This window comes from Chrysochloris asiatica, unplaced genomic scaffold (genome assembly GCF_000296735.1).
Source record: "Chrysochloris asiatica unplaced genomic scaffold, ChrAsi1.0 scaffold00003, whole genome shotgun sequence".
Lineage (NCBI taxonomy): Eukaryota > Metazoa > Chordata > Mammalia > Afrosoricida > Chrysochloridae > Chrysochloris > Chrysochloris asiatica.
The window spans coordinates 12,876,936-12,904,823 of record NW_006408521.1 but is presented as its reverse complement, the minus strand read 5'-3'; the positions used below and the strand labels follow the sequence as shown (position 1 = coordinate 12,904,823).

General features: G+C 39.2%; 1 protein-coding gene across 1 annotated transcript in view; it reads right to left on the bottom strand.

The window, feature by feature from the left end:
- LOC102834206 (lipase member K-like) overlaps positions 1–27,636 on the bottom strand; it is a 36,718-nt gene extending 9,082 nt beyond the window's left edge. The window contains exons 1-7 of the mRNA XM_006831120.1: positions 27,535–27,636; positions 22,399–22,516; positions 21,187–21,385; positions 16,131–16,240; positions 14,217–14,353; positions 4,954–5,100; positions 338–409 (exon numbers count right to left, since the gene is read on the bottom strand). Coding sequence (XP_006831183.1) covers positions 338–409; positions 4,954–5,100; positions 14,217–14,353; positions 16,131–16,240; positions 21,187–21,385; positions 22,399–22,516; positions 27,535–27,636 — 885 coding nt within the window. The remainder of the gene's footprint in view (positions 1–337; positions 410–4,953; positions 5,101–14,216; positions 14,354–16,130; positions 16,241–21,186; positions 21,386–22,398; positions 22,517–27,534) is intronic.
- Between the last annotated feature and the right edge of the window lie 252 nt (positions 27,637–27,888).

Below are 27,888 nucleotides of genomic sequence, written 5' to 3'. Positions count from 1 at the left end.
TTCTAGTTCACACAGAGGTGCCTCAGGAGAAAAGCTTGATGAACAACATCGGAAAAATCAGCCATTGAAAATTCTGGAGGACAGTTCTACTCTGACACACATGTAGTTGACAGGAGTCCCGATCAACTCAACAGCATTCGGCTTGATTTATAATGAGAATTCAAATCTCGTTATCAAGGAATGGGAAGTCTTGCATCTTGAAGTGTTGTGCTAATGCCAGAAATAACAAACTGACAGTAGCAGGTGACTGTAAAGCCCTGTTGTGAGCTCTCTGGAAATTCACCCTGGGACTGTCACTGCAGTGCCGCATGTGACATCAGGAACAGGAGGCATGTACCTGGGCCCAGTGCAGCATATTCTGAACAGATGTTCCTTCGCTGCCTTGTGCCAAATAAACGTCTAAGCGACTCTGAAAAAGAAAGAGAGTATTCCTCACTCCAAGGTTAATAGTAAGCAGTTGAGAGAAAATTGATTCTTTTTATAAAAAAAAAACAAAAAACAAAACTCTATCACCTGAATATATTGTTAAGAACATTCATTGTTAAGAACATTCCTCTCTTCCATCTCTATTTTTGCAGTCATTAGACAGATCAAGGGAATATAGAATGGTTTAAATTAGGAAGAGTGTGTGCTATGATTGTATTCTTTTACCATACTTACTCAACTGTATACTGAGAAAATAATCTGAAAAGCTGGATTATATGAAGATGAACATGTATCAGGATTGGAGAAAGACTCATTAACAGCCTTCGATATGTAGCTGACACAACCTTGTTTGCTGAAGTCGAAGAGGATTTAAAATACTTACTGATGTAGCTCAAAGACTACAGCCTTCAGTAGTTAGTGCCTTCATGAAGCCCACATGAGACAGGTCTAATACAGAGAGGTAAGGATAAAAGCCTAGTGATCAATCTAGGAAAGAATCAGGACATCCTATTTACCATGTTTTAAGTTCCAAGGGGCATTCAGAGAAAATTCTTTGTAAAACATATTGAGTACAAATCTGATGTTTCCTTCTGATAAAGAATATGGGGCTCTTTGAATATATAAAGAATATTTAGAAAATATTATTTGGGGCTCTTTAAAAGATGATGAAACAAATCCATCCAATATTTTAACCTTCATTAGAATTCAGATTTCTTCTGGTTCAAAAAGAATCAAAATGGATTCTTCCACACTTCAAATTGCATTATAGGTGTACATATACCATAGGGCTTCAAACAATTTGTGGGAAAATGGAATAAAAAGATAATCAACTTTTTCTGAACTTTCTTGATGCCCTCTCCTGTATGTGTGTTTGTATGTGTGTGTGTGTGTGTGTGTGTGTGTGTGTGTGTGTTATTTTCCACCAAAGTAAATATAAGAAATACCTTGGAGCTTTTACAAATGCACATACTAATGAGCCACCCAAATTTACTGAATCAGAATCTCTAGAGATGAGTTTTGAACACACACATTTTTTCAATATTTGACAAATGCTACTCTTGGATTCTAATTATACTCCACTAAAATAAATACATCTGTAGGAGTTGCAATGTTATGTAGTCCAGTCTACAAACCACCACTCCCCTCTCAAATTGTCATACTGTGGTGGCTTACATGTTACTGTAATGCTGGGAACTATGCCATTGGCATTTTAAATACCACTAGGGTAACCCGTGGTAGACAGGTTTTGGTTGCATTTCCAGACTATGACAGACTAGGAAGAAGGAGAGGCAGCCTACTTCTGACTATTTAACTACTGAATATCTGATGAATAACAGTGGAAAATTGTCAGATAGAGTGCCTAAAGAGGAAAAGATTCTGAATAACACCAGTATATTGTCAGATAAAATGTCTACAGTAAGTCCCTTGGGTTGGAAGGCACTCAAAATGCTACTGGGAAAGATTGCCTCTTCAGAGTAGAGATGACCATGATGACATGAATGGAGTAAAGCCTTCAGAACATTCATTTGGTGATGGGGAACAATGCAACTGAAATGGACTGGTACTAGCCATTTTGAATCAGATAATCATATGGTTTACTATTTTTGGAATGACAAATTGAAGAGGAATGGCGTCACATTCATCATCAAAAAGAACACTTCCCCAAACTTGCAAATAGTACCCATTTGACCTAGGTTGGATACTTTTCTGTTCAGAACTCAACTGGTAGTGGTGGTAGTGTGCATTGGAGTAGGTTCTGACTCATACCAACCCCGCATAGGATTTCCAGGGCTGCAAATCTTTATGGGAGCAGAAAGCCTCATCTTTCTCCCACAGAGAAAATCTGGTAGTTTTGAACTGCTGACCTTGAGGTTAGCAGCCCAACTTGTAGCCATTATGCTACTTGTTGTTGTTGTTGTTGTTGTTGTTGTTAAGTGCCTTCGAGTCAGTTCCGACCCATGGCAACCTTGTATAGGGTTTCCAAGGAGCAGCTAGTGAACTTGATCCACCTACCTTGCAGTTCAAATGACTTTGCACTTCAGCACATTAACCCAGAAGTTTGATACAGGAAGTAAGTGTAAATTGCTACAATTTCATGAACCTGACCTTTGCTAATGGATGTAGTTGCTCAAAATTCCTACTGAGAGGGAAAGAGTCTTTATATCAAAGGTCAAGCCTATCCCCTCAGTACACAGAGTTGATAGGGACAGGCAACTTAGACATTGGCTACCAAAAAATGGGGTGGGGGTGCTATAAAGGCATGAAATGGCTGGCTTAAAAGTTCTCAAGTGTGTGCTTAGTTTCAGAGCAAGGGAGGTAGGGTAAAATCCCCACTGAATAGTTTTCCTCTTGTCTAGATGGGTCTGGTGAAAGGGGATGGGGAGAATGGATTCTTTTGATTCAATAATGAGCAATTGTTATCATGATTAATTGCAGTTGTCACAACTGTAAAGGTAGAAGATTTATAACAAAAACGGGAAGTAGTTAATCTTTCACTCCAGGAACAGTGGACCCTAGGACCATCAAGAGGGAAGAGCATGAGTTGAGCATGGGATCCTAACCAAAGAAACAGTGACACCAGAGACAGAAGCAGAGGTGATGGCATAGAAAGATAGAGCAGCTGAGGACTCTAGACACATGGAAAGAGAAAAGCTGTGTGCTGGTGGGCAGGAGAATGGCTTGCAAAATGTGTCCTTTGGTCATTTAAACTAATATATATTTTCTGTGTGTTTTGTGTACATTATACTAAAACAAAACAAAAAAAAGTAATAGAGGCAAATACTGTTAGCTGATGGTGCATGGAGGAGATTATAATCATTGCAATGAAACAAAATATGATTGGCTGAGTGCAAAATTGATGATCTGTCCTGTGAACTATCACTCAATTCACAATAAAATCTTTAAATAATAATAATAATAAATAACATTCCAAGATCTATTTTAAAGTAGAGTGCTGGCTGTGAAAGGATAATACCCATATGCCTACAAGGAAGATAAGTTAATACCACTATTATTCAAATGTATGCACCAACGCCTAAAGCCAATGATGATGAAATTAAAGAATTCTACCAACTTCTTCAGTGTGAAACTGATCAAATATGTATTCAAGATGTGTTGATAATTGCTGGTGACTGGAATGCAAAAGTTGAAAACAAAAAGGAAGGGTTAGTAGTTGAAAAATATAGCCTTTGTGATAGAAATGATGCTAGAGATCATATCATGGAATTCTGCAAAACTAATGATTTATCCATTGCAAATATCTTTTTTTTAAGGAAAACAAAATACTATACAATTGGACCTCAACAAACGAAATACACAGAAATCAATCTGAATACATCTGTGGGAAGAGACAGTGGAAAAGCTCTATGCATCTGCGAAAACAAGGCCGGGGCAGACTGTGTAACAGACCATCTGTTGCTTATATGGAAGTTCAGGCTGAAGCTGAAGAAAATGAAGACAAGTCCAGGAAAGCGAAAACATGACCTTGCACATATTCCGCCTGAATTTAGAGAATATCTCAAGAAGATATTTGATGCATTAGACACTAATGACTAAAGAACAGAAGAATTGTGGGATGATATTAAGAACAACATATAGGAAGAAAGCAAAATTCAATAAGCAGACAAGAAAGAAGGAAAAGAACAAAATCAATGTCAGATTTGCTTTCCAATGTCAAGATAGTAAAGCAAAAGGAAGAAATGAGGGCAAAAAGAACTGAACCAAAAATTTCCAAAGGACTGCTAAACAAGACATAATCAAGTATTATAAGGAAATGTGCAGAGTCCTAGAGTTAGAAAATCAAAAAGAACGAACTTGCTCAGCATTTCTCAAGTATTATCAGTTTTCCAGTGGGCAGAGGGAGGTAGGCTCTCGGCATTAATTCTGTAAGATGGGTGAAGACTATCTTGACCTCTTTCCCTGTTTGTTTTCTCCTGTCTATCTGAGGAGCAGAGAGGAACTTCCACTCTTTGGGGTCAGCTAGTGATAACTTAGGAAAAAAAGGATCACAATGAATTTAGATATAATTTGACAAGAACTGAAACCTTTATAGCTCTCAGGATGCATTTTTACTGTAAATCTGTGGCTATTTTTGAAGAACCATCCCTTTATTCCATTGGATTAAGGAAGTAAGTGATCCACAAAATCACTATAGCCAAATCACCTGAGTAAATGGAAAATTAATTCTGTATTCACTTAAATTCTACTTCAGTATATCTAAGATAGGCCTCATGCTAGTCATGTAAGTTTTAAAACTACGGTCTTAATTCAAACAAATAGCCTTTCCATGGTGACATCTTGGTCAACAATCATTGAAGGGATTTTTTTAGTGGCAAACCATTTTCCTTAAATCCTCCTACGAAAGCAGATTGACCCTCGGTCCTGATAAAATGTTATGAAAATACTAATTATATTCCAGGAGACATAAAAGGAAAATGTTAAATGAGGTTTGCAAGCAATCTAGAATGAACTCTCATCACCTTTATGCAAAATAACAATTGTTTCCTGAACCCAACTACTTACACGTACCATGTTTAAATTATTTTGATCAAATCCACTCAAGGTAAATAGGAAGTTGCTGCAGATACGATGAAAGAACTTCTGGTTGCAGACTTTGGTGGCAACGAACTGGTGGAAAAATGTATGAGGGGAGAACATCTTGTCACCAAAGAAAGCCTGCAAAATGAATTTAAAACACCATCAAATCTCATGTACTTGGATGTCAAGAGTAAAGAGTGAGGAGTAATTCAAACAAAGACTGGATAGAATCAGACATCTGCTCAGTAATGGTCTTTGGTGAAAAATGAGAACTGCTAAACTTTGTCTTTTAGGTCCTCCCAGCTAACCTCTTTATGTCTCTTCTCGAAGAGCCTTTAATTGGGTTGTTTTGGGGAGGTATCCTGAGAAGCCAGGGCCCGTAAGAAGTTGGTAAGGCTTTGGAGCTAGATATACTGCATGGATCAATTTTCAAGCTGATGGAATGGAAACACTCTCAATTGCCAACCATGAAAAAGTTCAAAGCCAACCATCAGCTGGAAAATTGATGCTTATAGTTTTCTGAGATTCTCAAGAGCCAGAATTAGAACGCTATCAGAAAAACATTCAGCAATCAACAGTACTCATTATAGTGAGATGCTCACTGAAGAGCTAACACCTAAATTTCACATTAAACACAGAGCACTGCTATTCAAAGGTATTGCAACTTTGCATAACAATGCATATCTGCACACCTCTGACGATACTGTTGACAATCTCCAAAAACTTTGTTTTGAGGTGTTCAGGTATCCTCCCTCTGATTTTGCTCCATAGAACTTTCAGCTGTTTGGTCCCCTAGAAGCAACCCTTTGACAATGAAGGTTCATTTCTGATAAAGACGTGAAGGCAGCAGTGCATTCATGGCTACAGCTCAGCCTAAAACATTTTTAAATAAGGGAATACAAAAGCTTATTGATGGATGGGCAAAGTGTATTGAAAACCAAGGAGATTATGTCGAAAAATGAGGTATTTGTCTTTTCTAAAAGTTGATTAAAATAAATTCTATAGCCATAGTACAGATAATTTTTGACTCATCATTATAGATGGTGCCCAACTACCATTACCAACTGTTCTGAAATGGATCACAATAGGAGGTCCTGATAGATGGATGTAGCATGTGGAACAAGACTAAATACCATAAAAAAATACCAGGCATACTTGTTGGATAGAGATCAGTAGGCTATATAGCCCTTAGTCACACTTCAGGCCTAGAATTGAACTCACCCCAATGGCTCAACTTTCAGCCAAACAAGACAGGCCTATAAGGGAACAATAATATTAGGAAAGTATGCATACCTTAGAATAATCAACTATTTGAGATTAAAAGGGCAGCATTTGCCCAAGGACAAAGTTCAGCAGGCAGGAAGGGTTAGGAAAGAAGAAGAAATGGAAACAGAAAACACAAGGAGGAAGTGGGATAAATGAAATATCACAGGGATTGCAAAACATGACATGAAACAAAATGTGTGTGACATTTTTAACAGAAAATTGATTAACTCTGTAAACCTTCACCTAATTCATAGTAAAACTGATGTAAAAGAAGAAGAAGGAGGAGTAGAAGAAGAAGAAAAGAAATAGCTTAATTTTTTTACCCTGAATGTTTTCAACTATTCTATGGAAAAACTGATATCTTCTAGTAGGGATACTTGGAAAGAATAGGTCATGTTTTAAAAAGCACCAAGTACAGTTTCTAGCCTCTTGTAAACATTGTAAATACATTATTATTATAATAAATGACTGATTAGAGACTTAATGAGCTTTCTTCTAGAATCTATCAATAAACTCAGTTATTTAATAAGCTTAACTCTAAGATGAATCTCTGCTGGTGAAAAGTTGAACTTATCTTTTGAAATATAGAGTTCCTAAAAATTAAATTATAAACTAGCATACAATCCCTATTTATAAATATAAATCCAGTCTTGCTTTATATTACAATAATTAATTTTGTAATATTGTTGTTGTTAAGTTCCATCTAGTTGGTTCCAACTTATAGCCACCCTGTATAGTGTTTCTGAGGAGCAGCAAGTGAGTTTGAACTGCTGATCTTGTGGTTCAAACCCACTTTGCAGTCCACTACTTCTACAGAGACACAGGGGAGAGAGAAAAAAAAAAATCCCATTCTTGAAACTTTTGGAAACATGAATTTATATTAAAAACTTTTTTTCTAGGATTCTTTATCAGCAGTGATTATAACTAAAATACATTGATTATTAGTATTTATTGGTAATGCACTAATGTATTACAATATCCAGTACATTCTTATTGGACACAATTTTCAGAATTATGAGTTTGAAAAAGAAATGGTTATTGTATATGTTCAATAATAATCTTCATATAATGGAATATTTTTGCTACTCCATGGAATATTAATGGAATGGAATATATGATATACTTGTGAAACTGATAGAGATTGAGAGAGAAGAGACAATACAGTATGCTACACTGGTTTAAATAATACTTCTCTGTTCCTTTAAAAATTCTAGTTCCTTCTCTTGCACCTCTCCTTGGGTAGACTGTTTCAAATTGCTAAATAATTAACCTCTGCAGACACCATTCATCATCTAATTCTTTCTGCTGAACTCTTCATTTTTCTGCAATCATTTGGGCATCTGAATCATTTCTTTAACCCAGTAACCAAATTGTAAAATGTGCCTTGGTAGTGTTGTGCTTGGTCACTGATCAAAATCTTGGCATTTGAAATCACCCTGTGGAGCCCTGTAGATACGGCCTGGCAATTTGCTTCTGTAAACATTGCAATGGAGACAATTGTGTTTGGAGTGGTTCTACTCTGTTACACATAGGGTTGCCATGAGTCAGTTCTCTTGACATCGTAACTCGAATGCATCAATTCTTCTTTCCAAGGTCTTCCTTGCTCACTGTCCACCTTTCACATGCATGTGAGGCTATTGAAAATACCATGGCTTGGGTCAGGTGTACCTTGGTCCTCAACCTGATATCTTTGCTTCCTCCATTAAATTTTCCCTGCTTCTCTTCTTAGTCAAATTTCCCAATACTCTTACAGGCATTCTGAATTTTAGTTATACAAGGTTATAGCAAAACTGCTTCCTGATTCTAGGTTTGTATCATTGTAGCTCTTCATTATTGATTTGCTTAACTGAATTGAATTCAACTGAATTATACCTCAGGTATGTCAGAACATATGGAAGGGCGAAGGGAATAAAAATATTGCATCCTAAATCCTTAGAAGTTAGGATAGTGATACTTCATCTTTTGTACTTTGAGCATATTATCAAGAGGGAGCAGGCCCTGGAAAAGTACATCATGCTTGGGAAAGTAGAGAGTCAATGAAAACGAGCAAGACCCCCAATTAGATGAATTGACACAGTGGCTGCAACAATGGGCTCAAACAGAATAAGTATGAGACTTGCTCAGGACCAGGTAGTATTTCATTCTGTTGTGCATAGGGTCACAATGAATCAGAGCTGACTCAATGACAACTAATAACAACAACAATAACAAAGTCCTTCTTAGCTGTGCAGGAAAGCTGGAAGGATTTTTGCAACATATACAATGTCATTTATCTAATTTTGTGTAAGCAAGGACAGACTGGCAACCAAGGAGGACAAGAGTGTCATGGCTACACTTGCTATTGTTGCTTGGTGCTGTCCAGTCTGTTTCAACTCATGGCGACCTTGCATAGGGTTCCCAAGAAGTGGCTGGTGGGCTTAAACCACCTATGTTGTAGCTAGCAGTCAAGTGCTTCTGCATCATTCAGTGCCACACGAGAACCCCAAGGTTAGACTACATATACATAAATTAAAACAAAACAAAGCAACAACAACAACAAAAAAAACCATGATACAAGAGAGTTTGAGTCTAAAAACTAGCCTCCAACATTGCTGAAATTGTAAACATTTCCTGCCTTGTTGGAGCAGCTTTTTTGCACCTGCCATCGCTGGTTGTATGGGTGTGGATTCAATCACCATGGACCAATTTGCTCAGTTCTCACCTCCAGGCTACTTGGTAAGAATGATTTCACTTTTATCTGCTCTCATTGCAGAATACAATTGCTATCATTCTCTCATAGGGAAAGCCCACTGTAAAATGTAATAATAAAACATATCAAGCCACAACATAGTGCATCAATTCATCTCCACGAGGTAGTAAATTATCAGATTGGTTAGCTATCATCTAGCATAGAGAATGCAGGGCCTGAGGTGTTGCCTATGTTTTGGGAAGTTGAAAGAAAGCCAAGGAAGTGGCAGGCAATTGAGCATGGTGGGGCTTTGAAAGATGGGGTAGCGTATGTTCGATGAAAATGACAGCAGTAGTAATGTTGTTGTGACTAGGTGCCGTTGAGTCAGTTCCAACTCATAGTGACACTATGCACAACAGAAAGAAAAAAAGACTGTCCAGTTCTGCATCATTCTCACAATTGTATTTCATCAGTATTTCAAGTCCTCGACACTTCCAACAATCAACGTTTGAGGCCATTTCTGCTACCACTGTGTCAGTCCACCTCTTTGAGGGCCTCATCTTTTTCTCTGACCCTCCACTTTACCAAGCATAATGTCCTTCTCCAAAAACTGGCCTCTACTGACAACAGGTCCAAAGTGTGAGAGACAAAGTATCACCATCCTGGCTTCTAAGGAGCATTCCAGCTGTACTTCTTCCAACACAGACTTGTTTATTCTTATTATTTGCAATACTATCTATGGTACTTTCAATATTCTTTGCCAACACTATAGTTCAGATGCATTGATTCTTCTATGGTCTTCCTTATTCATAGTCCAATTTTCACATGTATGTGAGGTGATTGAAAATACTATGGCTTGGATCAGAAACAGCTTAGTCCTGATCTTCTGTAAAGAGGTCTTTTGTAACAGATTTGCCTAATGCAATAAATCATTTGATTTCTTAACTGCTATTGCAATGAGTGTTGATCATGGATCCAAGCAAAATGAAGTCTTTGACAACTTCAGTCTTTTCTCCATTTATCATGATGTGATTTATTGGCCCAGTTGTGAGGATTTTTATTTTCTTTACATTGAAATGCAATCCATAGTGAAGGTTATATTCTCTGATCTTCATCAATTTTCAAATCATTTACACTTCCAACAAAGGAGCTCTGGTAGTGTAGTGGTTATGAATCAGGCTGGTTACAAATCAAACCATAAATTCAGCAGTTTGAAACCACCAGTTGTTCCACAGGAGAAAGATGAGGCTTTCTGCTCCGGTAAAGCTTACAGCCTCAAAAACCCTGTACCGACTCCATGGCACATAACCACCACCACCACCACACTTCCAACAATCAAGGCTGTGTCATCAGAACAGGCTTTTGATGAGTTTTCCTCAAATCCTGAAGCTATGTTCTTCTTCACAAAATCCAGCTTCACAGATTATTTGTTCAGCATACAAAGTGAGTAAGTATGGTGGTGACAGATACAACCCTAGTGCACACCTCTCATGATTTAAAATCATTCAGCATCCCCTTGTTCTGTCTGAATGAATGTTTCTTGAGTATGAATCAAGAACATCAATATGAATTAAGCAAAAGATTGTTTAAAAGACAGGAAATAAAGAAAAGATTCTCTTGAGTATGGTTAAATTTTCTGAAATTACCATTGTTTTCAATATTAGTCATGATTTTTTTATGATCCATATAGTCATGACTATGCAAAGATGTCTTTGCATAGTCAAGAAAACATCTTTGTGTTACTCTCTGCTTTCAGCAATGATCCATCTGACATCAGCAATGATATCCCTGGTTCCACTTCCTCTTCCGAATCCTGCTTGAATTTCTGGCAGCTCTCTGCTGATGTACTGCTGCAACTTTTTTGAATTATCTTCATCAAAGTTTTACTTCCATGCAATAATTATGATATTGTTTGATGATTTCCACATCGCATTGGATCATCTTTTTGTAGAGTGGGCACAATTGTGGATGTTTTCCAATTGGTTGGCCAGTTAACTGTCTACCCACTATCTCAGTATAGACAAGTGAGGACAACCTCCAGTACTACCGTCAGCTTGTTGAAATAGTTCAGTTTTCACTTCCTAGAGCTTTGTTTTTTGCCAATGCCTTGAGTGCAGCTTCTTCAATACTATTGATTCTTGATCATATGGTACCTCCTGAAATAGTTAAATATCAACTATTTATTATTGGTACACTGATTGTGTATTCCTTCCATCTACTTTTGATGCTTCTGCGTCATTCAATATTTTGCTCATAGAATTCTTCAATATTGCAACTCAAGGCCTGAATTTCTTCTTTAGTTCTTTCAGTTTGAGAAATGCTAAGCATGTTCTGTCATTTTGGTTTTCCAACTCCAGATCTTTTCATATTTCATTTTAGTACTTTAATTTGTCTTCTAAGCTGTCCTTTCAAATTTTCTACGGGAGTCTTTTATTGCAGTATTTCTTCCAGTTGTTTTAGCTTCTCTACATTAAAGAGGAAGTTTCAGAGTTTCTTCTGACATCCATTTTGGTCTTTTCTTTATTTCCTGTCTTTTTAACAAGCTTTTGCTTTATTCATATATGATGTTCTTGATTTCATACCACAACTTCTCTGGTCTTAGGTCACTAGTATCAAATCTATTCTCGAGATGGTCTCTAACTTTAGGTGGGATGTATTTAAATTCATATTCTGGCTCTCATAGAATTGTTTTAATCTTTTCAACTTCAGCCTGAACTTGCATATGAGCAATTGATGATCTCTTCCACAGTTAGCCCCTGGTCTTTGGCTGGTGATATTGAGCTTCTCCAGATCTCTTTCCATGGATGTGTATGGATGTAGTAGATTTCATTCCTATATGTTCCATCTGGTGAGGTCCATATATATGTTTCCTATTATGTTGTTGGAAAAAGGTATTGCAATGTATAAGTCATTGGTCTTAAACCAAATTCTACCATACGATCTCCAGGGTCATTTCTATAACTAAGGCCATATTTTCCCACTACTAATGTCCTAGTGTGGTGCTGTGGGTTAATGCACCAGACTGCAAAGCCATTTGAACTGCAAGGTCGGTGGTTCAAGCTCACCAATTTCTCCTCAGAAACCCTATACAGAGTCGCTATGGGTGGGAACTGACTCAACAGCACTTCACAACAAAACAACAATACCTCCTCTTAGTTTACAACTTTTGCTTTCCAATCACCAGTAATTATCAATGCATCTTGACTGAATGTTTGAACAGTATCACACTGAAGAAGTTGGTAGAATTCTTCAATTTTCTCATCATTAGCTTTAGTAGTTCATATGTAAATTTGAATAGTAGTCATATTAACTGATCTTCCTTATGGTGGTGTTGTTAGGCTCTATTGAGTTAATTCTAACTACAGCTACCCTATGCAACAAAACACCACCCATTCCTGCTCCATCTTCATAATTGTTACTTTGAGCCCATTGCTGCTACCACAATGTCAGTACATCTCTATGGGCGTCTCCCTCTTTTTAGCTGACCTTACATTTTTACTAAGCATGATGTCCTTCTCCAGGGCACTTGTCCCTTCTGATAGCATATCTGAAGTATGCAAAATGAAGTCTTACCATCCTGGCTTCTAATGAGCATTCTCACAGCACTTCTTCAGTTCAACAAATTGACAAACTGTGATGGACAATAACAATAGCTGACAATCATTAAAAGCTTAAAATGCACAAGGCATGGTCCTAAAAATTTTGTTTGCATTAACTCATTTAATCATCACAGTGTGCCTCAGAATTAGTGATAATTATTATCCTATCTTACAGATGAAGAAAATGTTCACAAAGAGACTAAGGTCTTGCCCGAATTTACTCATCTAGCAAATCATAGAACTAGGATTCAAAATAAATAGAGTCACTGCATCAGAAACAAATGGTAAATGCTCAACCATTTAAAGAGATAGCATATGAACAAAAGCCAATCATACTGAAGGAAGAAGTCTCAAGGTGCATTGAAGTCATTGGCAAAGAACAAGGTTCCAGGAATTGATGGAATACAAATTGAAATCTTTCAACAAACTGATGCTCACTCATCTATGCCAAGAAATTTGGAAGACAGCTACCTAGCCAAAAGATTGGAAGAGATTTATATTTGTGAAATGACCCAACAGAATGCAGAAATAATCAGATAATACCTTTAATATCAGATGCAAATAAAATTTTGGTGTGGCGCTATTGGATAAGCACTCGACCATATAGGTTCTTTTTGAAGGTCAGTTTGAACCACAAAGTTAAACTCATCAGTAGCTCCTTGGAAATTCTATAAAGGGACACTGTGAATAGGAACCAACTTGATGGCACTTAACAACAACAATTCAAAAATGGCTGCAACAGTACATTGACAGGGAACTGCAGAGGTTCAAGCAAGAGTCAAATGAGAATGTGGATCGAGGGATATCATTGCTGACATCAGATGGATCTTCACTGAAAGTAGAAAATACCAGAAAGATGTTGTCGTTGTTATTGCTAAGTGCCATCAAGTTGGTTCTGACTCACAGCGACCCTATATAGGATTTCCAAAGAGCAGCTGGTGGGTCTGAACTACTGATCTCGTGGTTTGCAGTCCAGTGCTGATCCTACAGCACCACACCAGGAGTTCAGAAAGATGTTTACCTTGCTTTATTGACTATGCAAAGGCTTTCAATTGTGTGGATCATGACAAGCTATAAACAACACAAGGTCCCTATGAGTTGGAACCGACTCAACAGCAGCTAACAACAAGAATTTACGTCTGCACCAACCACCTGTTTCTATGCCTCTATGCCATGATATCATCTACTACACTATATAAACCAAATCACTACCTTTAAGTTGATTCTGAAGACTCACCCCTGAAAATAAGGAATGTCAAAGACAGATTTAACCTACTGGATTCAATATTTAATTCTCCAGTCAAATCAGATCTGTTTTAACTGCTATTAAGGTATGAGATGGGAGAAAAGCTTCTAGCATTAAATGAAAACAATGGGGTAGAATGAACTGTAGTGAGCTCCCTTGTTGCTGTTAGCAATAGCAGCAATGAAGCAGTAATACTGTCCTGGTGTGGCGCTGTACCGCAAAGTAGGTTTGAACCACAAGGTCAGTGTTTCAAGCTCACCAGCTGCTCCTCAGTAACCCTATACAGGGTTCCTATCGGTCTGAACCGACTCAATGACACTTAACAACAATAACAACATTGTCAGTAAATCTTGAGAATCTATCATAGTCTCAGAAATTTATAAAGTGTCATTTGTTTCAGATTCTCTGGTCTTGAAATCAATAGAAATAGAGCTCATTTTAGTTAATACAGGTTTAAACATGGGAAGTCACATACCTTGACTACCTGCCTAGAAAGAGTTGTGAATCTTTTCATGGGACTTTGAGTGTAATTCACTGTGACTACTGGAGCTAATGCAAAAAAGATCTTGATCTTCTTAGCCAATTCTGGATTTGTAGAGAATGCTATGAAACCTGAAAAGGAATAAGAGAGTACTTCATATACTAAAAAAAACATTTATTTATCTATCTTAAAAGGTAGTAAAAGTAGCCTAATTAAGAAAAAAAGAAACAAATAAGAAAGAACTCCCATGACTGTAAAACAACTGATAAAAACAAAAACAAATGGTCAGTACCATTGACAGGGAAAGGTTTTTTGGGTTTCCCAAGGATGACATTGATTATGAAAATGAAATGAATTTCTTATCCCTGCAGAGTGTATGGTCCACCAAACGTTCACTGTTGAACATATCTTGATATACTCCAATGACCAGTATACTCTGATGACAGACTTTAACAACAGAAAACTGAGCTGTAGCATTGGCTTCCTACTCACAAATTGTGTGAGAACTTGGGCAACTTATTTCTTCTTTATGTTCGTAACTTCCTCAGTTTGTAAATCTGAGTAATCACATCCTTATAGGATTCTATGACAATTAAGTAAACATATATACAGAGAGACCAGTTTCCCTAGATTCATACTTTGTACATCCCATGTGCTGATTATTAAGAATGTTGACAGCTGTTTCTCTTTATTTTGAGTTGTGCCCCATCAGCAAATGAAGGCTGTACAACATTCACATCATCACTGTCAACTCTACTTTGAGGAGGCAGCTCTTCCCCAGTCATATTTTGTGAGGCTCATCTTCCTGCACTATGTCTGACAATATTCTGGTGCTCATTCAGTATTCTGGTGCTGACAGCGTCTCACTGCTACTCATAAAGTTTTCAGTGACTAAATATTCAGAAATAGTCCATCTCTCCTTCTTCCTAGTCTGTCTTTGTCTTCAAGCTCAGCTGAAACCTGCCCACCATGGGTGACCCTTCTGGTATTTAAAATACTCCTGGCATAGCTTCCAGCATCACAAAAACATGCAAATCACCAGAGTATGACAAACTGACGGACTAGTGATGAGTGACGGAGGCTCACAGATGAGTCTTACAGGCTTGGAAACACTCCATGGGGTCACTATGAGTCAGGACCAACTCCATGGCATACAGCCACAGCCACCAGCACCACTTAATGTTCTACTTGGAATCATCATCATTAGAAAAGTTCCCTAGATTTAGCCATTTGTAAAATATGGGTGTTAATGGTTTCAAATGTTGGTGGTTTACAGTTATAAAATGCATGAATAATGCCTAGGGCAGTACAAGAGTATCCATGTAAAGACCTACTTTCCACCAGAAATCTGATTAAGATAAAACCAATAGAAAAGAGGTTGGGAGAAATGCTGTTGGAATTGTAGGAGGGGCCTCTAGTCCAAGAGAGAGCAGTGAGGGGAGTAAGGTACTTCATGGCACAGCCAATATGCCCCACCCACATCTTGTCTACCCCAGTGTTACCCTGGCAATGAAAAGTCACACTGATTGTAGCATCTAATCACTGAACAAGGTAATTCTCTGCTTTTTATTTGGTGTCTGTTGCTAGAGTGTGAGCCTTGTTAGTTCAGAGCACATAGAGTATTTTATCTCTGCTTCCTAGAATCTAGGTACACAAATTACTAACTGAATTATTTTCTCTACTTCATACTTATGTATCACCCTCCAAATACAGTGCAGAAGGAGGAAAATGGGGGGAAATCCTTACAGTCAATTTCGTTTTCACTCTTCAGAAACTAGTCAGTGGAAATTACTTCCCAATTTAAGTCCCCAAATTAGAAACTGCACGAAGAGAAGACATCCTGACCCCTCCCATGATTTGGAAGAAGAGCTCCTAACATGTTTTATATCAAATGTGCCCTAAACGCACCTATGGTAGTGCCTTGGGAGTGACCCACATAGAAGAGTTGCTCCTGTCCAGTTTTCTCTGTGATGAAATTGAGTGTGGCTGGAAGGTCATATTTAGCCATCTCATCCAAGCTGCCAATAAGAAGAAACAACAAAATTTGAAAAAAGCATGTCATTGTTCAAACCAAACCAAACCAGTTGCATTGAGCAGATTCCAACTCGTGGTGATTGCATATGTGACAGCGTAGAACTCTATTCTAAAGGATGCTCAAGTCTGTGATCTTACACAAGCAGATCACCAGAGCTTTCATCCATGGCATCTCGCAGTGGTTTGAACTACCAGTCTGTTGGCCAATAGTCCAGTGCTTAACCATCTGCATTACCCTAGGACTTTATCTCCTTGTTAAGACTGCAGTCTATAAACACATTCATAGATACTTCCCAGATATAGAAATTTAACTTTTAACTAAATGTAAAATTAGAGTCTAAATATCCAATTCTATGAGTCTATGCACACCGACACCCTGTGAGCATGTCACCTTGATTAAAAGAGACTTTTCAAGAAACTAAAATCTTTCATTGCCAGGGGATCAGTGGTGACAGCCCGAGTAGTTGGAGAAGTGTCTTTTGTTTACAGTTTGGGATAAGTGAATTACAAATAAGTCTCAGATGGGGAAAGATTATTCTTGTTTGGGGCATTGAGCTGTCACTGTGTATTCCCTGGTGGATATGAGTAGTACTTAGCATAGGGCTGTCCCATTTGGAGTGGCTTCTTGTTTTGGGGACTCCTAGCCAGTTGAAAAAATATTGTGCCTATTGATACAGCAAACCTAAACAGGAAACCAGAGTCCTGACGTAATGCCGCCGGTTAATGTGCTGGACTGCAAATTCTGTTTGAACCATAAGGTCAGTGGTTCGAGCTCACTAGCAGGTCCATAGAAATCCTATACAGGGTCACTATGGGTAGGAACCAACTCAACAACAGTACTTAACAACAACAACAGTGGGACTAGGAAACTATTAGAATGAACCTCCTAGATGGGATTCTGTGAAAAGCACCCCCATGTTGCCTTTCACTGCACTCCTAAAAAGTCCTAGTTTATGAAAAGTTTGACTGATATTTGGGGACAATATGAAGGTTGGGCAGTTGGGGTACACTTCCTGGGTATAAGACTACCTGATATGAACAGCAGGTGGGGCTTTCCCTTAGGGGGCCACTTAACCAAGAAGTTGTCCATAAACTTCAAAGCATTGAATAGTGGGTTACACTGACTGGTTTCCTTTGGGGACACCACGACCCTTCCCAGGGAACTTCCCCTGAATTAACGTCTTTGCCTTAGGAGACTGGACAGGAGAACAAGAAAACTCTGCCTCTCATGGACTATGGTCTGTTTGTTCCTGGAACCCTGATAACTCCTTATTGGCCCTGACATGTCTACATCAGAACAGTGTAATGACCACTTGCACTCTAGGTATTTAATACCCACAAGACAAGATGACAAACTGAACAAATTGTTCACTGAACTAAATCCTGTGTCTGTTCAGGAGATCATCTCTAGTGTCTCTAGTAAACAGCAAAGGACTCCTATTGCCCTATTAGCATTACGAGTTCCTGCCCACATTACTGGAGTCCTGCTATGGCATTGTAGGATAAAGGCAGGACCGCAAGTTCAGTTTGAACAGCAAGGTGGGTGGTTCAAATTCACACAAGGTCTCTCTATGAGATGGAATCAATTTGAAGGCCCTTAACAACCCAGTGGTCTACAACACACACACACAGAGCCAAAAATATTTCAGCCATCCCAGAAGAAGTAGCTGACAGGGCCTAGTATGGTACTATATAACTAACTGTCTGGCCTTAGATCATCTTCTAGCTAAATAGGGAGGAGTCTGCATGGTCACAAATACTTCCTGCTGCTTTTAGATTATGTCCACAGGTGAAGCTGAACTTCAGCTAAGAGCCTCCTAGATAAAGCTAAGTGGTTAAGAGAGAATAGAAGCCAATGGACCACTTTTATTTGGGACCAGATTAAAGGCTACCTCTCTGGTAGCATAGTGGTTACAAATTGGGCTGTGAACCTCAGGGACAGCAATTCGAAACTACTAGCTGCTCTGCGGGAAAAAAATGAGGCTTTCTGCTCCCATAAAGATTTACAGCCTCAGAAACCCTCTACAGGGTTGCTATGAGTTGGAACCGACTCCACGGCACATAAAAACAACAATAACAACATCCTCACTCAAGGAGCTCTGATAGCATAATGGTTATGAATCGGGCTGCTAATCTCAAGGTTGGCAGTTCGAAACTACCAGCTGTTCCACAGGAGAAAGATGAGGCTTTCCGCTATAAAGATTTGCAGCCTCGGAAACCCTGTATAGGGTCGCTATGAGTTGGAACTGACTCCACAGTACTTAACAACAACAACAACATCCTGACTCAACTGGTTCTTTCCCATGATGGGTAATCCTAGCAGTGATCCTCTTGCTTTTTAAATTTTGGTCTCTGCTTACTTAAGCTCTAGGTTAAGTCTATATTCACAAGGCTGCTGCAGTTCCAAGTTAAGCATATACTAATGCAAAGATTTAGGTCCATTCTACCTCAGAAACTCACTGGACCCCATACATCTCTGAAGTAGTCAGCAAAAGATTCTGACTGTCAGGCAGGGTATAGAACCCTATTCAGCTTGATTGGTTAAAGAAACAGAGACTTCTGTTCATGTTCCCATAAAGAATTATGAGCATGAAATTTCTCAGCTGGGGAATGAGACAGAGAAAAGGGGGAGGGTTCATAAAGCAGAATTGAAGCCTGGGCCATTTACTGAGTAAATGCTGCAGGCTGTCTACCCCACCGCCCCTCCCGCCCCAAGCAATCATGAAGATGTGTAGGATGTGTTAGTGTGCACTGTTGAGCAGTAACACTCTCTCTCTATCCAATGGGTCTCATGCTTTATGGGCCTGACAAACCTCCTCAGAAGTGTCTTTCAGGAGTGACCAGTTGTAGACCAGTCCTTGAAGCAAATGCAGTGTCTCCAACCCTATAAAGGGACGCTATGGATTGAAACTCACTCGAGGACATTTAACAAGTGCCTCCCAGACGCCTTTATAGGCGACTCTAGCTTGAAGGGTATTAACTCCATTCTGAACTCTTACATCACACACCTCAGTTTCCTAACCTCACCACTTCCTTGCATTTAGTTTTCCAAGAAAAATAATAAATAAGCGTGAGTGTCTTTCCTGACTTCCTTGCCCAAGAATCTTTTAATGACTCCAAACCAAACAAAGACTCTGGGGCGGATGTAATGTTGCTTAGATCCCGCCCCATCCCCTCTAGCCGGATCTTTCCTCACAACGAATCTTAAAGCTTTTTTGTGTGCATGAAACTCTCTGTCTAGTACAATCATTCATAGTCCGCAAAGATGTTGTTGTTGTTGTTAGCTGCCATCGAGTAGGTACTGACTCATAGTGACCTTTTGCACAGCAGAAGGAAACACTGCCCAATCCTGGGCCAACCTCACTATTGTTGCCACACTTGATTGAGTCCATCGATGCTGCCACTTGGCCAATCCATCTCATCGGGAGTCTTCCTCTTTTTCCCTGACCCTCCACCTTACCAAATATGATATCCTTCTCCAGCGACTGGTCCCTCCTGACAATATGTCTGAAGTATGAAAGATGAAATTTGGCCATCTTGGCCTCCAAGGAGCACTCTGGCTGCACTTCGTCCAACACAGATCTGTTTGTTCTTTTGGAAGCCCATGGCACTTTCAATATTCTCCTCCAACACTATAACTCAAAAGCATCAATTCTTCTAAGGTCTTCTTTATTTACTGTCCAGCTTTCACATGCATATGAGGTTATTGAAAACACCATGGTCTGGGTCAGGTGCACCATAGTACTTAAGCTGACATCTTTGGTCTTCAATACTTTAAAAAGATCTTGTGCAGCAAATTTGCCTAATGCAATATGTCCTTTGATTTCTTGACTGCTGTTTCCATGAGTGTTGATAGTTCATCCAAGAAGAATGAAGTCCTTGACAACTTCAATCTTTTCTCCATTGATAAGAATGTTGTTTATTGGTCCAGTGGTGAGGACTTTTGTTTTCTTGACATTGAGATGCAATCCATACTGAAGACTGTGCTCTTTGATCTTAATCAGTAAATATTTTAAGTCTTCTTAACTTTCAGCAAGCAAGGTTGTATTATCTGTATATCGCAGGTTGTTAATGAGTCTTCCTCCTATCTTGATGCCACGTTTTTCTTCATAGAATCCAGCTTCTCAGATCACTTGCTCAGCATACAGGTTGAATAAGTATGGTGAAAGAATACATCCCATTCTTTGTTCCCACGTTCTGTTCAAAGAACAGTCTCTTTGTCCATGTACAGATTCCCCATGAGCACAATTAAGTGCTCAGGAATACTCATAGTTTGCAATGTTGTCCATAGCTTATCATGATCCACACAATCAGAAGCCTTTGCGTAGTCAATAAAGCACAGATAAACATCTTTCTTGTATTCTCTGCTTTCAGCCAAGATCCATTGGACATCAGCAATGATATCTCTCATTCCGTGTCCTCTTCTGAATTTGGATTGAACCTCTGGAAGTTCTCTGTCAATGTATGCTTGTAGCCGTTTCTGTATTGCCTTTAGTAAAACTTTACTCGCGTGGGATATCAAAGAGATTGTACGATGGTTTCTGCATTCCATTGGGTCACCTCTCTTTGAGGTCCGCAAAGATAAGACCCAGCATTACAGTGTCCAGGACCCCCTACATCCCAATAATAATGGCCTCCCTCATCCAGATGATTTAACTTTGTCTTATCTTTGTCCTGTTCAAAAGTTTTTTCTCTGAAACACACATACACATCAGGTAGCAAGGATATGAAAGCAATCAGCAACATAATAATAAAGGTCTTAAGACACGTCTCCGAGTCTGTGGAGAAACCATGGCTAGAAGCAGTGATTCCTTTGCTTCTGTCTCCTGGTTCCCATTAGGTACGTTTCTGTCCAGAAAAAAATCAGAGGGTTTTCCCACATGCAAATGAATACCATACACACTTTATTCATTAGGAAATATCTCCTCACCTGAACGCCCAATACTCTGTTGATTTGGTTGACAATTTCAAGTGTTTTCTGGAGCAGGTGTTTCCCCGGCTGTTTCCCATCCACACATCATAACCATGATCTGCCAGAAGGAAGGCCAAGCTATTGTTGGGTAGGTTGCAAATCCAGTTGCTGGCAGATGCAAGTAACCCATGCTGCAAATACACAACAGGTTTTGGAGCTGCAAAACACAGACAACAAGAATGTCATGTCTCAACTTCCTTAGTGTCTACACAAATTCTCTTTCCTCACTTCCTGCAGCAGAGAAGAGAGGTAAAATTCCAAGCCAGGCAAACCTAGGTTATAGTCACTTCTGAACTACTCAGGAAAAAATTTTTTTATCTTCTTTATATATTGCTTTCCATTTTTAAATGGTTAAAGACTGGAATCAGATTGGGCTGTTTATAATTCACTCTATTACATATTAACCTCTTTGTTCCCCAGTTAACTTACCTGTGTAATGGGGAATAATAACAGAGGCTATCTCGTAGTGTACTTGTTAGAATTAAATGAGAATTAAATAGCTAAACAGTTGTGTAGTGAAATAACTATTAACTCTACCATTATTATAATTATTTCTATAAATAACATTTTATAACTCAAGAAGCTTCTGAGCACAAAAATTCAAATCATAAAAAAGTTTTAACTTTTGTAAAACAACAAAACCAATAATAAAAATATAGTTTGTTGAATGTTTACTGAACACCAGGCACTGTTAGATTTTGCACATATATTTTCATTGAACTTGCATTGTGAGAAAATAAAATACATGACTACAAGTGGAATTTCACATAATGTAACATAATTAATAAATCCACTGCCACTGAGTCAATTGCATCTCCTAACAACCCTGTATAGGGTTTCTGAGACTATGATCTTTACAGGAGCATAAAGCATCATGTTTCTTCTGCAGAGCAATTGCTGAGTTTGAATTGCTGTCCTTATGGTTAGCAGCCCAATGCTTATCCGACAGAACCACCAGGATTTCTCATAACATTGCTAATATAATATAAAAATCTTATTCCCAGTCTAGAATTAGAGCAACACTAAACCCACTAGCATTGAGTTGCTTCTGACTCAAAGCAACCCATCGTAGGGTTTCCAAGTCTGTACTCTTTACAGGAAAAGATAACCTCATCATTCTACAAAAAGCCTGGTGAGTTTGACATCCTTTCATGCCTAAATCAATCCTACCTGTTCCACTTGGGCATTGTCTTCCATGAGGGATTCTGTAGATTCCAAGGATGTAACCATCTTTAGTCACGACATCATACTTTTCACAAGGGTAGCCCCAGTAGGAAATAATCTGACTCTGAAAAGAGGAAAGAAAAATATACCTGTACCCCTAAATCTTGTAACCCCTTAATTTTTACATATGCAATGCAATATATGGAGTCCTGGTGAGGCACTGTGGGTTAATGCGTCAGACTGCAAAGCCAATTGAACTGCAAGGTTGGTGGTTCAGCTCACCAGCTGCTCCTCAGAAACTCTACACAAGGTCATTATGGGTCGGAACTGACTTGACAGCACTTAACAACAACAACAATGCAATATACAGAACTTGAAGTTGCAACATACTGCTCATCTGTTTATATACTGGAACAGCACACAGAAAGAAAAAATTAGAATAATTTGAGGAGGTTTTCTAGAAGGAACTGTATGCAAAGACATGAGTAAAGCAGGGAGGAGCAACCAAACATTCTGGTTTGCTCACCACCTTCCCCGGTTTATGCCTGTTGACCTGGTATTTGTTATTAATTGTCCTGGTTCACTATAAAAATATTTTTACAAAAGCATTCTATTCATCCAATAAGGAAAACCACAAGGGATGATGCAATGACCTGTAGTTAGTCAACTGTTGTGGACCTTAAATCTGAAGGGAGATGGGTAGAAGCAGTTATCAGAGTCAGAAGAAGATCAAGTAGAGATGGCCTCATTAAAAACAGCTATTGTATTCAGTGCAGGGATTCAATCCCCTTAAACTGACCTCACAGGGAGAGAAGCAAGGCAGTGAATAGCTTGACCTAATTTTCCTCCCTATTGACCAAATCTTTGCTCAAGATTTCCACTGTCTGAACTGAAAATCAAAGGTCACAGACGCTTGTTGGCCTAGTTCTTCTAAGTCAGCCTCCTTGTCATAGAAAAGGGTGTAAAAAATTAGACAGTGGATCCAGAGGGGTAACCTGAAGATATTGCATCACAGATATACTAAGAAAGTGTTGGTAGGTGTCCTCTAGTCAGTTCCAACTCCTAGCTACTCTCTATAGGGTTTCCGAGGTTATAAATATTTATGGGAGCAGAAAGTCTCATCTTTATCCTGCAGAATGGCTGGTGAGTTTAAACTGCTGACCTTGTAGTTAGCAGTCCAATGTCTATCTTACAGTGTCACCAGAGCTCCCAAGGAGAGGACTGGTACTGTTGGTAAGTGCTGTCAAGTCAGTTCTGACTAATAGCAACCCTGTATAGGGTTTCCGAGGAGCAGCTGGTGGGTTTGAACTGTCAGCTTCATGGTTCCCAGTCCATTGCTGATCCTACAGTACCACACTAGGAGTCTTAGAAGAGGATAACTAGTGCATATTAGTTATAACATACATGGTTTGCACCAACTGTTTTACTAATCCTTATAACAGGCTTTTGAAATAGAAATGTACCCATTTGAGTCCTGATGTGGTGCTGTATGATAAGCACTGGACTGCAAGGTCAATTTGAACCACAAGGTTGATGGTTCAAGTCCACCAGCTGCTTCTCAGAAACATGATTGCTATGAGTCAGAACCGATTTGACCGCACTTAATAACAAGAACAGTTGAGAATATGAAAGTTCAGAAAGAGTAATAATCTGTCAAGATTGTATACTAGAAAGAGATTAAAATAGAATTAATGCCAAAGTGACTTAAGTCAAAGGTCTATGATCTTGCCACAAGATTTTGCATTTGTCCGTGTTGTGCACACAAAGTGCATGTATATATTAGGAGCTTAAGAGTCCAGACTCTAGAGACAAACAGCAAGGCATTCATTTTAACTCTTCTACTTATTAGTCATATAACTTGGACTCTGCTTTATGTTTCAGTCCTAACATAGAGATCATAGTAGTATATCCTTATAGAATTTCTGGTAAATATCTAGAACAGGGTCTGCAACAAAGTAAGTGTTCTGTAAACGTCTGCTATTCTTATTGTCCTTATAGAAAGATAAATGTTAAGTGTCATCAAGACCTACATATTGTCTTCATAGACTGAGTTCAACAAAGTGGCCAGAGGTTAAAGATTCTTGTTGAATACTTGGGAAAGAGAACCACAAAGAAACAATAAAACACAAGTTGTTGCTAAGTGCCATGCAGTCAGTTTTAACTCATAGCAACCCTATGCACAGCTGAGCAAAACACTGTCTGGTTCTGCGCTATCCTCACAATTGTTGGTGTGCTAGAGCCCATTGCTGTTGTCACTGCGGCAAACCATCATCACGATATCTCCATTTTTCTTAAAGCTCTAGTAGGACAAGGCTTCAAAAAGTTTGTAGAAAATTTACGTTATCTTACAATTCTACTTTCCACAAACTCTTTGAAGCCCTCTTGTACAAGTTTGGATGTGGGTGGAATCCTAGTGTGGCACTGTAGGCTAAGCACTGTACCACAAGGTCTGTTTTTACTGCAAGACTAGTGATTCAAACTAACCAGAAGCTCCTTGGAAACCCTATACAGAGTCACTGTGAGTCTGATCCAAGTCCCAAGTCGACAGCACTTACCATTGGAATGAAGCTTCCAGTGAATACTTCTCATTTGGATTTGTTTCCAGCATCGTCTCATTTCACTTCTAGTATTGAGAGCATGAGTGTCGCCATTTTGAGAATTTAGCAAAACAATCCAGCATTGCCTGAAACATCACACACACACGCACACACACACACACACACACACACACACACATTTCTGTCCTTCTTTCTTAGGTAAGTGTTTTTGGAATTTTAATGCAGACTAGGTATGAAGCCTGCTCCCTCTTCTTGTGGCTGCTGAAAGAGTTGTTGTTAAGTGCCATCGAGTTGGTTCTGACCCATAGCGACCCTGTACAGGGTTTCGGAGCCTGAAAGAGTAACCACCCAGAAAAACAGGCACCTGGAGACTTAACTCTTTGATATGTCGATCAGGACATTAGATCACCTTGTGAATTGGTGCTACTGCTAAACTGCAAGCTGATTTGTTGCTGTTAGGTGCCTTCCAGTCTGATCTGACTCTAAGTGACCCTAAGCACAATAGAACAAAACACTGCCCAGGCCTAGTTAGTCCATCCTCACAGTTGTTTCCCAGGAGCCCCTTGCTGCTGCCCCCACTGTGTCAATTCATTTCATTGTGGATCTTCCTCTTTTTTGCTGACCCTCTACTTTACCAAGCAGAATGTCCTTCTCTAGAAACTGGTCCCTCCTGATAACATGTCTGAAATGAGGAACAAAGTCTTGTCATCTTGGCTTCCAAGGACCACACAGATTTGTTTGTTCTTCTGGCGGTCCATGGTACTTTCAATACACTGTTCCAATGTTGTCACGATGAACATTGTTTAAAACAGGTATCAACATTGCTTGTGAGATACAGTCACCACGCCACACCATCCCTCTTTGCTGCAGGTGTCCCATGTGTCCCAGGAGCGGGGTTTCCTCTTTCTTAGTTATGTATGGTGTTTATTTTGGAGCTTTGTGGGTAACAGTATTGTTACAGCAGTTTTAGATTCGTGGTTGAAGAAACAGAGGCCACTTGGAGAGGTGAAGCAGAGTTTCAGATTTTATTAAGCTGGCTGACTCAGAGGAGCTAATTTCTCCAGATTCTGAACCCAGAATGGAGAGTAACATGGGCCAGGCTGCATACCAGTCTGAGGGCAGGGGAGAAACCAGGAAGATTGGTCCCATTCAGTAACCTGATTAGCATTTTAGTTTGCCTCCTTGGGCAGAGAGGGCAGTGAATGATTTTTACTTTTTCCTGTTCAATATGAATTGCTGCATAAGATACTTTTTGTTACATGCACCAGAAATTAATGATGGCTTCCTAATGCAAAAAAGGACACTGATGTAGTTCTGAAAATCATAGCAAATGCTCTCGAAGAAGGCTTAGGAAGAACCCAGGGTTTCTCTGAAGAGATAATCAATATGAACTCTCTTCAGCAGTGCACCATGAAATGACTGCTCAAGTCACCAGGAGACGGACTATTACTGCTCCAACTTGATCACATCTTTCAGTCTGCCAGGGAACTGGAGAGGAGGCACATACTTGGACCCTGGACAGATTATTAAAAAACTATGTAGGCTTATGAGGTTGTATGTAAAATAATGATAAATTAATAATTCCTTAAACTAATGTTTTCTTCTTTCTTTTTGTAACTTTTTATTGTGAATTGGGTAAAGGTTTGCTTGGCAGATCATCAGTTTTGGCATTCATCAAATCATAGACACTTCATTCTGACTCACTGACTGCAATCCCCTCAATGAAACTCTACTTATCCCACTTTCTTCCTGCGTTTCTTGTTTGTGTGGTACTTGAATTATTTGATGGAAGTTTTCTATCCAGTATCTTCTTAATTCCCACCAAGTGATTTGGTGGTGTTGTTGTTACAAGTGCCGTTGAGTTGGTTGGGAATGGTTAGTTTTGCCATCCATCTAGGGTTAAAAGGAGCCATCTCAGAAATAGCAACAGACAATCCCTGGACCATCAAGAAAAAAGAAACTGAATAGAATGTGATATCCCTACCTAGAAAACTAGTGACACCTAGGCAGAGGTGGCAAGGTGGCAACATGGAGCACCAACTGTAGGCATCTAGGCCATGGACTGAGCAAAGCTGAGTGCCTGGGCAGGAGGGTGGCCTCCAGAATGTGCTTGCTGGACATTTAAAGGAGCTTGGTAACACTTGCCTATGCAGGGCAGAGCCCAAGGGACCACAGGGCTGAGTGGTTGGTGTCAAGACTGAGTTGTACCTGCAGTAACGGCAGACAAGGTGTTCTTGACTGGAGAACTGTCCTGACCTGATCTTTTCTGGTCCTGAATTGTGCCCTATTCACTTCCCTAACAAACCCAATAATCGTGACTATTGTTATGGGTTCTGTGTGGCTATTGCAATGGATTGACAAACCCAGATGTGAAGCAGAAAGTGCTGTGGAGGAATGGTTGGTGTCAGAGTAAGATAAAGAAGGTTGCAGGGTGGAAACATGTCTGACTGCTACTTCAGAGGAATCAGCCTTGGGCTGATTTTGATTTGATTCTCTTCCCCACTTGTGAAGCTGGGGAAGCCAGACATGGTCTCCACATGGCTTTTGCAGTTCATTTGTTTGTTCATCTTAATGAATAACTTACAATATTCATATTAGCTTCAGGATTTGTGATGCTTCTTTTCTTATAACCACATGTAGATCCAAGAAGAAGCATCCAGCAGGCTGCTGCTAAAAACTGCTGCATTTGAAGTCTGCCTGGGAAAGGAAATGTTAATATACTGTCATCAAAGAGAAATTCTGCAAAGTAAAAGATTACTAATTGTGTGCCTTCCTGAATATCAATTTCCCAGATTACTATGAATGACAATGCAGACAATAATGTCTCTTACTTCCTAATCATAGTGACTAAGTAAATTAATTCAGGTAAATCTTTTAGAATAGTGCCTGACTTAATGCAAGTACTAAATAAATGTCAACTGTGGCATTATAGGATAAG